General features: G+C 37.4%; 1 protein-coding gene across 2 annotated transcripts in view; it reads right to left on the bottom strand.

Annotated features, from left to right (window-relative positions):
• Positions 1–16,862, bottom strand: part of LOC150088728 (cytospin-A-like) — a 382,988-nt gene that overhangs the window by 116,630 nt on the left and 249,496 nt on the right. For both annotated transcript variants that reach the window (XM_090370880.1, XM_090370881.1), the window contains exon 7: positions 9,209–9,397. In XM_090370880.1, the coding sequence (XP_090227006.1) occupies positions 9,209–9,397 (189 nt within the window). The remainder of the gene's footprint in view (positions 1–9,208; positions 9,398–16,862) is intronic.

The raw sequence follows: 16,862 nt of genomic DNA, 5'->3' as shown, positions 1-16,862 counted from the left end.
AATGGGTACATAGTCAGGCCCATTCCCAAAATAAAGAAACCAAAAAACGCCAAAGACTATAGACCCATAGCCATAAGTTGCACCATCTTGAAAATTTTTGAGAAGACCCTTCTCTCAGCCTCACCCAACACTGCTTCGGGCATCGTCCTCTGCACTTACACTCCGTCTTATCTGGAAGATCAACTGTCACAAATCTCCTTGAGACCCTTTTCCGGATGCAGAAAGCTCTCAACAATAAGGAACAGCTCGATATTATCTTCCTAGACATATCTGCAGCTTTTGACAATATCTCAATAATGGCTCTGAAACAAATTTTATCTTTCTACTTCAAAATACAAGGCAATCTCCTGAAGATTTTATGTAGAATTCTGAAGGAAAGATGCCTCATAATCCGTAATGACGATTTTATTGCCAGTTACTCCATTTCGCAGGGAGTGCCACAGGGAGGCGTTCTCTCCTCACTGTTATTTGCTGCAGCTCTGGAACCATTTTTTGCATCCCATAAAGACAACTTTATTACATATGCTGATGACCTGAAATAAAGTTGTCTTTATGGGATGCAAAAAATAGTTCCGGAGCTGCAGCAAATAACAGTGAGGAGAGAACGCTTCCCTGTGGCACTCTCTGTGAAATGGAGTAACGGGCAATAAAATCTTCATTACAGATTATGAGGAGTCTTATTAGCAAACAAATCAACAAGCCAATAACACAATAAATGAACTGGAGCATTACCTCGATTGTATTGGACTACGTATAAACCCAAACAAATCCGCCCAGATGACAATTACAAAGAAAAAGAGCAAGAACAATATCTCTATGCTGGTAAGAGGATGCGAAGTTCCAAAGGTTAAATCGCACGTAGACCTTGACCTAAAGTGGGATGAGGGACTAGCATTCTCCGAGCACTTTGATTACATCAAAGCTAAAACATATGCAGCGCTCTGGGCTGCCAAACAGGAGTTAATTGGCATTAGAAACCCAGATCTTGTTAAAAAGTACATCTTGAAACGTATACTTCCCATCCCACCGTATGCTTTGCAGATTTGGTCCTCTGCCCCTCCGAGCAACTTGAAACTTTCCTAAGTATTGAATAATGGCTCTTGAGATGGCTGAACAGAATCTCGAACCACCCATTTATTATCTCTAGAGCCATCCTACTTTCAAATCTCAGCATTCCTCCCTGGAAACAGACAATCAACACAAGAAACATTTTCACATTAGCCCAACTGCTAACAGGAAGATTAGACGCTCCCAGTATTGACAGCTTGTTTCACTCTCATCGAGAAGCCACCAGAATTGCTGAAACAAGACATCCTCTTCAAAGCAACTTAAAAAACCTGGACAGCCAGCACTTTTTTCCAGCGAACACACTCTTCAATTAACTAAGAATTGAACCGGAAAAGCTCTGTAACAAAAAATCCTACAGATTGCAAGTCTTTGCCGACTCCTATCATCTCCTCTACCTAGTGCACAGCCACTCAGCTCAAAAAACTATATATTCTTGGTACTCTATATAATTTTCTCGGCACTCTAGATACCAACCTAAGATGATGTCAAAATTTTAAATATTCTATTATAAAATCATAATTACTCATGTATTCCAAAATTCTGTATTCAACCTTTCAGGGTGAACGTCCCATGAACTTTGTAACCTTTTGCTCATTGGTCCACTTCACACCTTAAAATGTAACTCTCACCCTTCTAGCCAATGGTGTCCCAGGGGGTGTCTCTTCAACAGAGAAATAAATTGATAATAATAATAACTTTTCTCGCAAAATTTTTAATTTTTGGATAATCTGACTCAGATAATGTTGAATAAAATTGAATTAGATTTTCATTTTTAAATATTGCCTTCAGTGCATCATTAGTCTGAAGATCTACCAACTCTAATTGTTAATATTCATTAACATTGTTGACGGGTAAGTCAAACAGATTTTGAAAAAGTTCAAACACCTTTGAATTATTTTTAAAATCAGAAAATCTAGCTGCAAAATTTTCCTACAATAAATTAACATTTTAAACAAAATTTTCAGTCTAAAAATTGCAATTATGCATATTAGGCATACAATTCATGGACAAGTTTTGTCTCATCCTTGTACTTTCATATTAAGAAAATTCAGGTGTTCACATATAGCTGTTAAAAAGGCAAGGTTCCACAACCATTTGAGATCTGACAGTTCTGGAACAGGTTTCAAGTTTTCATTCATAAATAGATCTATTTTGATCCTAAGTTCAAAAATCACTTCAGCATGTTACCACAACCCAACCATCATACTTCAGTGTACAACAAATCATCATATTCAGCCTCAATTGTTTCAAGAAAATTTCTGAATTGCCGACAATTCAAACCAGTCTTGTGAATAAAATTTACTTGGTACTAACAGCTGACATGACAATCTACACCCAAAAATTTTCTGCACAAAGACTGCTAGTGAATCATACAATGAATTTGCATTGGTTTTTAAATATTTTTACTCTCAAGATATTTATGAAGCTGACCCATGAAACCAATTTTAGCACCAAACATATTTTTAGCAACATCTGTCGTAACCGCTGATAACAAAACCCAATTCAATTTGAGGCCATCAATTGCTTCTGAAACACTCAAAAATATATTTTCACCTGTTGTTGTATCTTTCAAGCTTTTTAATGCAACTGGCTCTTAGTTACTGCAAAATTCTGATATACACCTCAGATATAAATTAGTAATTGAACTGTATGGCTTGTATCTTCACTCTCATCAATTGCTATTGAAAAATGTGTGAATTCTGAACTTTTTCTATGAGTTGATTTTGAACATCGGCTCCTAAATCTTCAATTCTTCTTGTTACAGTTGATGATAAACTTACAGATGCAAAATTCTTTACTTTCTCAGGACATACTTCTTCTGCAACTGCCAAACAAATTCGTTTTACAAATTCTCCATCTGTAAAGACCCTTCCTTCTTCGGCAATGATTTTGATGAGTAAAAGTTCTAATATTCTGTTGTTGACTTTGAAAAGTTTAGGTTAGTTTTTGAACTTTTTTCTGCTGCAAAACTCCTTGAAATTTATCGTAATTTGAGGCATGTTTTGTGGTGTAGTGACATTTCACATTATATTCCTTGAACATCGACAAGGCTTTGTTGCAAATAAAGCAATTAATTGGCCACCGCTCATTAAAAACACGACACTGAGGATCAACTTTTATTTTTTTCGATATCAACTTCAACATGATTTTTATGGGTCACTGGAATAAAAAAAATACTCATGAATATAACTTATAAAACTTGTAGTTTTATATTATAATAAAAAACTATTATTAATTATAATATACTTTAATAAGGTGACATTTCGGGTATCTTACCAATACCCATCATCAGACCATGCTGTGGGGATGTTGTTGTTATTTGGTTTTTAGGAGCATTAGCAACTAAGGCCATATTGCTCCGGGATATGCAGTGGTCATTCCCTGACCTTTCCGCATCCTCCATATTTGGTGGTGACGGGCTCGAACCCCGGTCTAATCAAGAAGCATGTGCTATGCACTGCCACTCCTTCCCACCTGGCTACGGAGGCGCCTGCTGTGGGGAGAACAGAAAGGGCTACAAATTTGAATATTTTAGGATATTACAGTTACAATTACCAATAATACAATTGCAATTCCAATATTACAATTTGCAAATTACGATTCTAAAGTATTAAGTTTTGAATTGCTCTTACAATAGAAAACAGAAAATCTACGGTAATACAAAGAGATTAAATTCATACCTGCCAACAGCCACCTCTTGTTGATACTACCAGAAACTTTATGTGCATACAGGCTGCCAGCAGTTAATTTAAAGCAGAAGGATTAACTCCATTAACCAATAGGACAGTGTCATGTTTTTATCCTGGATCGGCAGTTCTTATATAGTGGAAGCTAGGGGTAACATCTTTGCTCCCATACTCTGCACATCAGGTTCATGTGCAGGCTGGTTCAGAATCTTACCAATACCAATCATCAGACCATGCTGCTGGTGCCAGGTTTTATCCTGGATCCAGAATTGTTGTGGATCCAGGATAAAATGGGTTGGTGTAAACATTAATTTTTACGATCTAATTGAAATATCTGCGCAATGGGTAAAATTCTTTCTTGTGTAGTGGAAGCCTAGGGTGATCTTTGCTCCCATACTCTGAACAACAGGGTTGGTGTAAACATTAATTTTTATGATCTAATTGAAATATCTGCGCAATGGATAAAATTCTTTCGTGGGATGTAGTTTTGGGAACCCTGTTCTATGGTAAGCGTTGTGAGTGTCAGGCCTCTTTTCCACCAGGGAGCAATCATCACCAGTGCCAATCCTTGGCAAGTGGAGCTGGACCTGTTTCCTGTCTTTTATTGCATCCACTGGAGGTAGTGCAAAATCAGTGGACAAATTGACCCTGTACTCAGATTGGTGCCCAGTCCCATAGTACACTATGATGTTACAGAAAGGTCAGAAATGTGTGTAATGCTATGTTTGTGCCATGTATCTGCTGTTTGTTTGTTTGTTGTTCAGTTGTTTCTGCCCCCTTGCTATCAGGAAGCAACATGCACCAAGGAGTTGCATCCTGATACCCGTCTACGCCATGAGGATGGGGGCCACAGCTAAGCACAAACTGCAGCAAACCTAGAGTGTCACGTACTGAATGTCCAACCCATTCAAAATATGAGCAAATAAAACAAAACAGTAAAGTAATAAAAATAACAGGAATTAAAAGTTTAAAAAATTAAAAATTAAGTAAAAATAAATCTTGGAAAAAAAAAATAATAATAAAAAAATAAATAAATAAAAATCAGAAAAATTAAAGATAAAAATAAGTAAATAAAATAAAATAAAAATTCAGAAAAAATAACAATAAAAATAAGTTTAAAAATCCCGCACCAGTGCAAGGCTGGTGCCAGCAGGAGATAGAAGTCCAAAAGACACAGTGATATTGTTTGGCATCGTACAAGTATGATTACCAACTTTCCAAGTCAAAGGTAGTGGTGAAGATAGTATTTGAGCTAAAAATGGTGGTAAGTGACAATGGTGGTGGTATCACGAGATGGCAACAATAGGGGTGCTGGTCTGGACTGGAAGTAGAGCTGGAATAGGAGTAGTTTCTGAAATTGAGGCACTACTGATGAGTTGTCCAAGTTGGGCAAAGGCTTTATCACTCACCTGCTAGATTTTCTGCAAAACCTAGCAAAATGTGAAATTTTTCTTTGGAGTACAAGAGAGACGACTCATTGCTTGGATAAAATGGTTGACATACAGCAGACAGAGGCTGATGAAGATCCAAGTAATATGGACAGGTGAAAAGAACATGCTGCCATAGTTACCAAGGGGAGAATTGGACAGATTAAACATAGCAAGTTTAGTACAAAGGGAACCATAGTCAGTTAGAAGGAAAGGAGTGTCGAGGCTCGGATTGAACCATTTTAGAATAGACTTTTGTAAGGCAAAGGACACAGATGGAATAAACTTTCTTTTGATTATACCTTTGGAAGAAGACCACCAATCTTGCCAGAGTTGAACCAGGTGGTTCCAGCAACGAGTTTTTTCGGTTTTAGGATCACAGTGGATATTAACATTTAAATCTAAAAAGTCAATCAGAATGGTATGTCTAAGGTAATAGCAAAAACCTCGATATGCAACTTGGAGGTCCAGAGGTAGGCAACCATTTAAAACCTGGAGCGCAGCTGTTGAGACATTGCAATAGGTACAACTCATTATTAAGAGCATACGTCTTTGGATGGAGGAGTTTCTCTTGGATGGCAATCTTCTTAAAATACCAAAACCAGGCACCAGCACCATAGGTACCATTCGGAACAAACACCACTTTGTACAAAAGATGAAGGGTATTATGGTTAATACACCAGGATTGATGTGAAAGACTGGAGATGCATACTTGGCTATTTTATCATGAAGGTGAAGACATGTTTCTGGAAGTTTAACTTACTACCTAGAATAATACCCAAAAATTTATGTGAGTCAACCATGCAGAGAGAGAACGACCAAAATGTTTAACAGTCAGAGGCCTGGAAATGTTAAGATTTCCCTTAAAATAAAGAAGCTTAGTCTTGTTAGGAGAAATGGTGATGAGGACAGGCTGGAGAGGAACGAGGATAGTGATTATGCTCTTAGTTGAGAATCATATCAAATCTAAGGCAAGTCATCCAGTTGACATGGGTGGCCATTGCAATATTGAGTCAGTCTGGTATGACATAAGCACTGGGAAAACAAAAGTGACAGTAGGAGTGTTTTATAGGCATAATGACTGTGACAAGTATAACAAATAACTACAAAAACAAATAGTGAGCCAAAAAATCAGAATGTTTTATAATTGCCAATACTGACTCAAGAAGAATCTGTTGATGTTGTTATTTGGTTTTTTAGGAGCATTAGCAACTAAGGCCATATTGCTCCGGGATATGCGGTGGTCATTCCCTGAATGACCTTTCCGCATCCTCCGTATTTGGTGGTGACGGGCTCGAACCCCGGTCTAATCAAGAAGCGTGTGCTACGCACTGCTGCTCCTTCCCACCTGGCTACGGAGGCGCCCAAATCTGTTGATAAAAGAGCCACTAGGTAGGCAGTGATCACAGTGAAATTTACTTAAAGATGTAACTACCATCAAGAGCAAAGGGAAGGGCTTGCTTTCATAAAGATGACTATAATGGCATCATCATACAGATTTTAAATTCTATACAGTGGGACCAATTGATAATGTTACCAACAGAAAATTCTAAATTAACAGCATTCAGGAAAGTAATTGTAGAAGCTGCTAGGCTTTTTACACTAATTAAGAGACTGTTCAAGATTTAGACTAAATGGATGCCAGGTGAACTGATGAGACACGTGGCAAAGAAGAAAAATAATTGGGATGCATATAAATTTTCAGGTGGTACAGAAGCCTACAGTAGATATAAATTAGTCTAAAATCAATTTACAAGAGGAGGTTAGGCAAGTGATATCTGGCAAAAAATGCAAAGAAGTCTTCTTTACTTATGCAAATACTAGAAGAAAGGGGATGAATAACATTGGTCTACTAGATATGAACGGCTTAACTGTTAGTGATCCTAATCAGGTAGCTGACAAATTGAATAATCAGGTAGCTGACAAAAGGTACATCAGAAGTTTCTCAAATTCTAACAAGGTGCTAAATAATTTTGTGATAACCAAGAGGAAACTAGAAGAGAAATTTTTGAGGCTAAACATAAAAAAAGGAAACTGGAATGGATGGTATCTATTCAATTATATTATGGGAGACAGCAAAGGAGGTATGCAAATCTTTAGCCATAATTATGGGAACATCCATGAGCCACAATCATGGGAGGTCCTTGTGGTTTGTTTGTTTGTTTTTAGGAGCATTAGCAACTAAGGCCATATTGCTCCGGGATATGCGTTGGTCATTCCCTGACCTTTCCGCATCCTCCGTATTTGGGTCCTTGTGGACTGGAGATGTGCAAATGTATCACCGAGTCACACAAAAGGGATCAAAGAGTGACACGAGTATTTACACACCTGTTAACTTGACCTCTGTTCCAGAGAAAATAATGTAGTCGTTAGTTAAAGAAGTAAGGCAAGACACCTAGACAGAGATGCAGTTATACTGCAGTCACATTATGGATTTGTAAGGGTGCAATCTTGTATGACCAATCTGATTGGCTATGATGATATAGTAACAAAGGAACTGGAGATGCAAAAATAATTTTGATATTGTATATTTAGTTTTCAGAAAAGCTTTTGCTACTTCTGCACAAAAAAACTGCTATACAAACTGGAGCAGTGTAGCATATAAGACAAAATTACTGCTATAGATAAAAAGATGGTTGACTAGGAGAAGACAGAGTGGTTATTGATGGACACTGCTCACCATGGACTAATGCTATCAGTGGAATCTCCCTGGGTTCGGTGTTGCGCCCATTGTTGTTTTTTTATATTTATTAATGATATTGCTGAAGGGCATATCAAGCTTAATATCTAAGTTTGCAGATGATACAAAGATTGACAGAGTAGTTAATGAGTAATCAAGGTATACTACCACAGCAAGAGATGGAAAAATTAGGCAGATGAGCTGAGAAATGGCAACTGAAGTTTTAACACTGACAAATATTAAACTTCAATTAACATGAACAAGGTACTGACATTAACATTTGTGAGATACTGCACATGGGCAGCAGTAGTATTCCCAGAGTAACACATACCATCTGTGTAGAACTATTCTGAGGTTAGTGGATGATGAAAAAAAATCTGGGGGTAAATATCAGTAAGATATGATGTTCCCTAGCACAAAGAGTGTCATCAATAAAACTCCGTGAGCTGCTGGAAGCCTGCTCATAGAATTTTATCGATAACTCCCATGGAGTTTTAGCCTGCAGTTCATGGAATTTTATCAATGATATTCAGAAATTTTGATAGCAGGGAGTAGGAGGTCATTATCAGTTTGTATAAAGCAATGGTTAGACCACATCTTGAGCACTGCATACAGGTCTAGAGGAGGCCTAATTTTAGGAAGGATGTGGATCTGTTGGAACATGTGCAAAGGGCAATAAGATTAGTAAGGAGAACAAAAGGGTGCTCTTACCAAGAAAGGCTTGAATTCTGCAAATTGCAGCATCTGGAGTCTAGGAAATCTGATTGAGTTGTTTAAGGCTTTGAATCAATTGAGCAAGTGCAATGCGGATGGCATCCTTCCTCTTACTTCTCTACACACACGAGACAACATAAATTGAGAAAGGATGCTCATAGGATAAATGTGTGGAAATTTGTCTTCTGCGCCAGCAGGGAGTTGATTGTTGAAACAAACTTCCATCTGTTGTTGTGAAAGTGGGTGGTTTGAATAAATTCAAGGAAGAACTAGACAAACTACTGGAAGGGATGGACAGTTGATGTGGGAAGTTTTTTTTTTTTTTTTTTTGGCTAATACTGGATAAACTGAATTAAAATCACTTCCACACAATGCATATAATTCTGACTATTGTATTTTTACTGACCTCTAATAAACTTAGATCTTATCCTGCAGAAGTGCAAGAATTAGTATAAAATATAGTTATCAGAATTACATCAAACTTATTTTCTTCAAGAAAAAAGTTAGGTGCAATAATTACATAAGCAAGACTAATAAGATATTAATATTATATCTGTAAATTAAATACATTCTTTGCAAGAGGAAAGATGTATTATCTACATGAATAAAAACAAAACCGATAAAACTTTTACCATATTTTCTTCTTGCATTTGGTTTATTTGGTCTTTCTGACGGGATGTTTCTCTTTGGCTCAGTGCAAGTTGTTCTTGTAATCGTACCAATTTTTCTTCAACTTTTTCTTTGTCTCTTCTAGTTTCTGTTAACATTTCATCCAATTCTGATGTAGCACTGACCTCACGTTCTTTTTGTAGTTCAAACACCTGGAATATAATGAAAGATAACAATATCAAAACATAGAATTATTTTTAAAAATGTAAAAAATTTTAAAAATTACTTACTGTATTCGCTGTCCACAGAGAAAAATACATGGATTCCAGTAACAGAGTTAATAATTAAGTTCATTTTACAAATCAGCACATCTATTAAACAAATAACTGATTCTTAAAGTGCAAAATATAAGTACGACAAAGTTAAAACTTTTCAATAAAACAGAATATAATCTCTAAGACAAGTTTTTAAGATCTCCCCACTTCACTGCAAAAACATTCTTCTTTTATTGTTGTCATTACTGAAATATGAACTATACTCAATAATATACAAGGTCACTACAATAACGTTCAACAGTAAGCAGACTGGAAGAGTAAACATAAAAAAGATATAGCTATGTAAATACATAATTGATAATATATTTTAGTACGTATTTTAAAATACTGAATATTATTACTTGTTAATAATAAATAAATAAATTGTAAATAACACAGCAGTAAAATAGTAAACTAATAGCAAAAAAATAAGTAATATAAGTAATAAAAGTAAGTAATAATAATAAAAAACATAGTAAATAAATACTTTATTTATTAATGTTTAATGAGTAAACAGACTAAAAGAACAAAGTATTAAAGGTTATGATTCCCTTTACATTCTACTAATACACAATGCTGTTATGGACTTACATTTTACGCAGTCGTTCTGAGATAGTTATGTAACTTAGTTTGGCAGAAATGATGAAGCATTTTTTTCAGTACACAATTCTTAATAGTTCTCAGATGCAATGAATAAAGATGTTACACAAATCATCCATATTATCTCCTGAGTCACTCCCTATATCACTGGACTTTTGCTTGTCAATTTCTTTCCACTGTTCACAGAGGCTGCAATTTCTTCCTCACTCAGGTAATGCACAACTAGAGATTCCACATCCCCCCCCCCCTCAATTAGTATTATCAGAGGCATGTGATGCAAGAAAGCAAGCTTTATACCAGAAAGCAAGCATCAGCCAAAAAAAACAAAACATCCCATTTCACCCATCCATTCACTCCAGAAGTTTCTACACTTCTTCCTAGAATTTATCTAAGCTATCAATTTCTATAACAAATGGAAGTTTGTTCCAGCAATCAATTACCAGCTGGATAAAGGCAAATTTCTGCACATCTATTGTACAACTGTCTTTTTGCAATTTGAATTTATACCCCCTCAGGTGCGTGATCTGACCCATCAGAACTGAGCCTGCACAAACCATTCAAGGTCTTACACACCTCAATCAAATAACCTCAGAGGTGCCTAGTCTCCAGAGACTGCAATTTGCAGAACTTAAGCCTTTCTTCGTAAGACCACCCTTTTGTTCCCCTTCTCTGTGCTCGCTCAAGCAACTCTACATCCCACCTAAAATGAGGCCTCCAGACCTGTATGAGTACTTAAAGTGTGGCCTGACCATTGCCTTATACAAAGGAATAATTACCTCCTTATCCCGGCTAGCAAAATTCCTGTATATCATTGACAAGAAACAATGAGCTGCTCTAGCAGCCTGTCTGTGCAGCTCAGAAAACTTCACACCTGACTGCACAATTACCCTCATCAAATGTCTTTTTCACTCTCTACTACCCTGAGTGTTGTACTGCACAGTTGGTATATCACATTGGGGTTACTGCTACTCATATGCAGTACTTCATCAATATCACTGATAAACACAGAAAACAACAATGGGCCCAACATGGACCCCAGGGGGACACCACTAATAGCATCAGTCCACAAAGAGCAGTGTCCATTGATTAACACTCTCTGTCTTCTCCCACTCAATCATCCCTTTATCTACAGCAACAACTTGCCCCTAATTTCATACTGCTCCAATTCTCCAATTTGTACAGTAGTCTTCCAGGTGCTACAGTATCAAAAGCTTTCCTGAAATCTAAGTATATGATATCAAAATTATTTTTTGCATCCAGTTCCTTTGTAACCAAATCATAATAGTTAGACAAAACTTCCTCTTAACAAACCCATGCTTTTTCTGAACTATAACTGCAGTCTTGTCAAGATGATCCTGCATTACTTTCCCCAGAGCAGAAATGAAATAACAGGTCTGTAATTACTCATGTCTACCTTTAAGCACCCTTTGTGAATATGTGCACATCTCCAGTCCGTGGGGACTTCCCAAGTCTAAAGATGCTCTCATAATTATGGTTAATGGTTTGCTTATTTCCTTTAATATAACTAGATAGATCCCATCCACCCCAGGTGCCTTTCTTATGTTTAACTTCAACAATTTCTCCTCTACTTTCTCTCAGTTCTTACAAAGTCATTTAGCTCCATGCCAGAGTTTGATAAACTTCTGGCAATCCCCTCCCTGAATAACTCCTCATGTGTGAATGTAGATGCAAAATACTCATTCAGATTATCAGCAATCTGAAAAGGAGCATCAACAATCGAACCATCAATTACAAGTGGACCAATCTGATTCATCCCCTTCCATCTACGGTTTACATAAGTAAAGAAGTCTAGTCTTTGATGTTTTTCCTTGCATCCTTTGCCAAAGATTTCTCGTAATCCGCCTTCACCTGTCTAACCTCCTTTTTGATTTGATTACAGACTGCTTATATCTACCATAGTCTTCTGTGTCATCTGATAATTTATATGGATCCCATGCATTTTTCTTCTCTGGCACAAATCACAATAGTTCATCTGACATTCATTTAGGCCTAAACCTTGAATAGTACTTCTTAGTTGGTATGAAAAGCCTAACAGCTTCCACGATTAATTTCTTGAATGCTTCCCATTTAGAATTTGCTGTTGGTAACATCACATTGTATAGAATTTAAAAACTGTCTGAGACCACTGTAGTCACCTTTATGAAAGCAAAACCCCTTCCCTTTACCCATATAGTAGTTACATCTTACCGTATACTAGTTAAATCCTCACATCAGTACACTGTAATCACTGCCATCAAGTAATTCCTTTATCTGCAGATTCTTAATATTAATATCTTTATTAATATTAAGAATCTTGATCTGATAATCTGATCAAGAGTATTACTTCCTCTGGTTGCCTCTGGAACATCCTGCTGTAGAAAACAATCATCCAATATATCCAAAAAGGTTTTGCTAGTGTGCAAGTGCCCAATCCACAAGTTCCAGTCAATATTTGGGAAAGTAAAATCACCCATTATAAGACAACCTGATTTACTGCTGGCTGGGCTAGCCGGGTGGGTAAAGTGCCTGCCTGGCAACCCAAAGGCCGCGGGTTTGAATCCCGCCTCAGGCTTGGATCAAAGTACTGCAAAAATCTTGGGAGGTGCATTATGGCCACAGATGCCGATGCGCCAACAACTACCAAGAAGAAGGGGGGGGGGGAAAACAGATTTACTGGCCCACTCTATATTTCTGCGTACAGTTGTTCATTGTACTCAACAGAGTCATTAGGTGTACAACACACTCCTACTCTCAAATTTGTTTTCCCAGTGCTTATGTCACACCAAACTGACTCAACATTGCACTGTCCGCCTACCTCAACTGGATGCACTGGCTCAGATTTTGTGTTTCTCAACTAACAGCATAATCCCTCCTCCCTTCCTATTCTTTCTGTATACATTGTACTTCCCAAATTCCAATTCTGCATTCCTTTTATCTGTGTAACACCATGTCTCTGATATTCCAACAATATCCGCCTTTAATGTCTTGACCGGCACTTCAAAAACATCAAATTTATTTACTTGACTCCTAGCATTGGTGTATATGCAACTGTTCTTACTCTTAATTACCCTAACAGAGCCTATGTATTTATTTGTTGCATTATGACTCCCAGCAGTTCTTGAAATCCCAAGTAACTTGCTTTCCAGGCTGCTGCTCATTCCAATAGAAGCAGTGCAAGAATCACTTTCACCTCTGCCTGCGGTTACTGTTAATCTTTTAGTCTGCGAATCCCCCCAGGGCTAGCAGTTTTCCAACCCACGTAACACTTCCTCAATAGCATAAGAAAATATTCCTGCACCATTTCTATTTAAGTAAATCCAAACCCTGTAAAAACAGTCTCTCCTATTAATAGGCACAGACCACGCTGAGAATAAATTCTACACCCCATGAGCTTTGCAGAATCTCTCCAGGGCTGTACTGATTGACAAAGGCTCTGATCATATAATTCCTCCTATCGTGTCTGGACAAAATTACTGATAATTTCAAATTTAACTCTAACTCGCGACTTTTTTTCAACATTGACCTGTACGTGTTAAGTAAGTCTGCAGATCTCCTCTTAATGTTATTAGCACCAACACGTACAACAATATCACCTTTTGTGCCCTTAAAAGATGATATCTTCCCTACAATTGAAGTGTCAAATCATTTGCTCCAAGACGGCCAGCCACCAAGTACATTACAAGCAGCCTTTGCATCTTGTTCTGAAAAGCTGCTGTTTCAAGATTATTTGATCTCATCATTTCCAATACATTTTTTCTGGCAGCTTTCAATTGCTTTTTAGCATTTACTTTTTTCCCAAGCTAATCTAATATTCTATGCAACATCTTTCTTTGTTAACATTTTTAGAAATACTAGAACTTGAAGTTCTGTTGTTCACAATGCCAGCAAGTAGTTCACCACGATAGTCTGGTTTGAAGTGGGGAGATCTGATGGAAGTGTTTAAGGCCTTGAATGGATTGGGTAAGCTAAATATTAAATGGTATTTTTACTCTTGCCAAGGTTACACATGAAGGAGTATAAATTCAAGTTGAGGAGGGGTGATTGATTGTTGGAACAGGCTTCCATCTGTTGTTGTGGAAGTGGATGGGTTGAATAAATTCAAGGAAGAACTAGACAAATTCTTGGAGGATACAGATGAGTGAAGTGGTTTTTTTTTTTTTTTTTTTTTTGATGTTGTATACGCTTGCTTTCTTGCATTAATTTTCATTACTACTACTATTATTATTGCTTCTCAGAGTAATTATTTAATTTTATTGTACTGCAAAAATTGCTTCTTTAAGAAAAAAAATTTTGACAAAAAGTAAAATTCATTCTATACCAGGGGTGGGGAAGCTGCAGCCTCTTGAGGTACCAGTTACAGCCTTTTGTCTATTTCTCTCAAATGCAAAATCTGCCTTTTATTTCATGACATAATTCCAAATATTTTTACGATAAATTTTATATACTGTTATTCCCCTTATGCAAATTAGCGTACATTTATGCTGTACAATAGCAAAAGAAACAAAAGGCATAAAAATATTGGATAGATTGATACAGGACAAAACAAAGTGAAGAAGTAAAATTATTTATAATTTTACTTCTTCACTTTGTTTTGTTAACTACACTCTGCTAACTACACAGTTATCATACGATAACTGTGTAGTTAGCAGAGCCCTGTCAGTGATAACTCAATTAGCATTAGTAGAGGCATTTGATGCAAGAAAGCAAGCTTATGCAGAATCAGCCAAAAAAAAATAAAAATAAATAAATAAATAAATAAAAAATAACCACTTCCACTTCACCCCTCTGTTCGTTCGAAATACCTGTCCAGCTGAGCCTTAAATTTATTTAGGCTATCAACTTCCACGACAAGGGATGGAAGTCTGTTCCACCAACCAACCATCTGCTGGCTAAAGGCAAATTTCCGCACATCTATCCTACATCTGTCTTTCCTCAATTTAAATTTATGCCCTCTCAGGTGATTATTCTGAGCAAGAGGAAGAATCCCGTCAGCATTGAGCATGCTCAAACCATTCAAGGCTTTATACACCTCTATCAGATCACCTCGCTGGTGCGTAGTCTCCAGACACTGTAATTTGCAAAACTTCAGCCTTTCTTCGTAAGAGCACCCCTTTGTTCCATTCACTAATCTTGTTGCCCTTCTCTGTACTCGTACCAGCAGCTCTACATCCTTCTTGAAATGAGGCGTGGCCTGACCATTGTCTTATACAAGGGAATAATCACCTCCTTATCCCTGCTAGAAAAATTCCTATATATCACTGACAATACACCATGAACTACTCTTGCAGCCCATCTGTATTGCTCAGAGAACTTCATATTTCCCTGCACAACCACTCCCAGGTCCCTTTCATTCTCTACCACTGTCAGTGTAGTACCACAGAGTTGATACGTTGCTCTGGGGTTGCTGTTTCCCATATGTAGTACTTTACATTTGTCAATGTTAAACTTCATTTGCCACCTCTCAGCCCATCTGCTCAACCTTTCCAGATCCTGTTGCAGCATCATAGTGTCAGTAGTGTCCTTGACAACCCTGCCAAACTTCGTATCGTCTGCAAACTTGGACATTAAGCTTGATATACCATCATCGATATCATTTATAAATACAGAAAACAATAAGGGACCCAATACTGAACCCTGAGGGACTCCACTAATAACATTAGTCCACGATGAGCAGTGTCCACTGATTACCACTCTCTGTCTTCTCCCCCTCAACCACCCCTTTATCCATAGCAGCAATTTGCCTCCAATGCCACACTGCTCCAATTTGTGCAGCAGTCCATGTGCAACAGTATCAAAAGCCTTCCCAAATATATAATATCAAAGTTATTCCCTGCATCCAGTTCTTTTGTGACTGCATCATAGTATCCAATCACATTGGTCAGGCAAGACTTCCCCTTAACAAAACCATGCTGTGTCCGAGCTATAACTGAAGTCTTGTCTAGATGATCCTGCAGTGCTTCTTTAATCAGTGCTTCCATTAATTTTCCGGGAACAGAAGTTAAACTCACAGGTCTATAATTACTTGTGTCAGCCTTTGATCCTCCTTTGTGAATTGGGGTCACATTTGCACATCTCCAGTCCATGGGTACCTCCCCTGAGTCCAAGGAAGCTCTCATAATTATGGCTAAGGGTTTGCTTACTTCCTTTGCTGCCTCCTTTAATATAACTGGATAGATCCCATCCACCCCAGGTGCCTTTCTTGTGTTTATCTTCAACAATTTCTCCTCCACTTTACTCTCAGTTATTACAAGATTCTCTAGCTTACTGCCAGAGTTGAATACACCTTTGGCATTCCCCTCACTGAATAACTTCTCATGTGTGAATGTCAATGCAAAATATTCATTTAGTTTGTTAGCTACCTGAGCAGGATCATCAACAGTTGACCCATCGATATCAAATGGACCAATCTGATTCATCCCCTTCCTTCTAGAGTTTACATAAATAAAGAACTCTTTGCTGTTTTTCTTTGCATCCCTTGCCAAAGATTTCTCGTAATCTGCCTTCGCCTGCCTAACCTCCTTTGTAACTTGGTTACAGATCAACTTGTATCTATCATAGGCTTCTGTGCCACATGTTAATTTGTATGTATCCCATGCATTTTTCTTCTCTGCCATATATCTCATTAGTTCATCTGACATCCATTTAAGCCTAAACCTTGAACAATATTTCTTAGTTAATATGTAAAGCCTAGTAGCTTCCAAGATAAGTTCTTTGAATGCTTCCCATTTTGAATTTGCTGTTGGTAACATCATCAGGTAGTCCC

Source organism: Mastigoproctus giganteus, chromosome 3, assembly GCF_048544385.1.
Source record: "Mastigoproctus giganteus isolate SK-2022 chromosome 3, ASM4854438v1, whole genome shotgun sequence".
In the NCBI taxonomy this organism is placed as follows: Eukaryota; Metazoa; Arthropoda; class Arachnida; order Uropygi; family Thelyphonidae; genus Mastigoproctus; species Mastigoproctus giganteus.
Note: the sequence above shows the minus strand (reverse complement) of the source record. Positions and strands in the feature narration are given on the sequence as shown.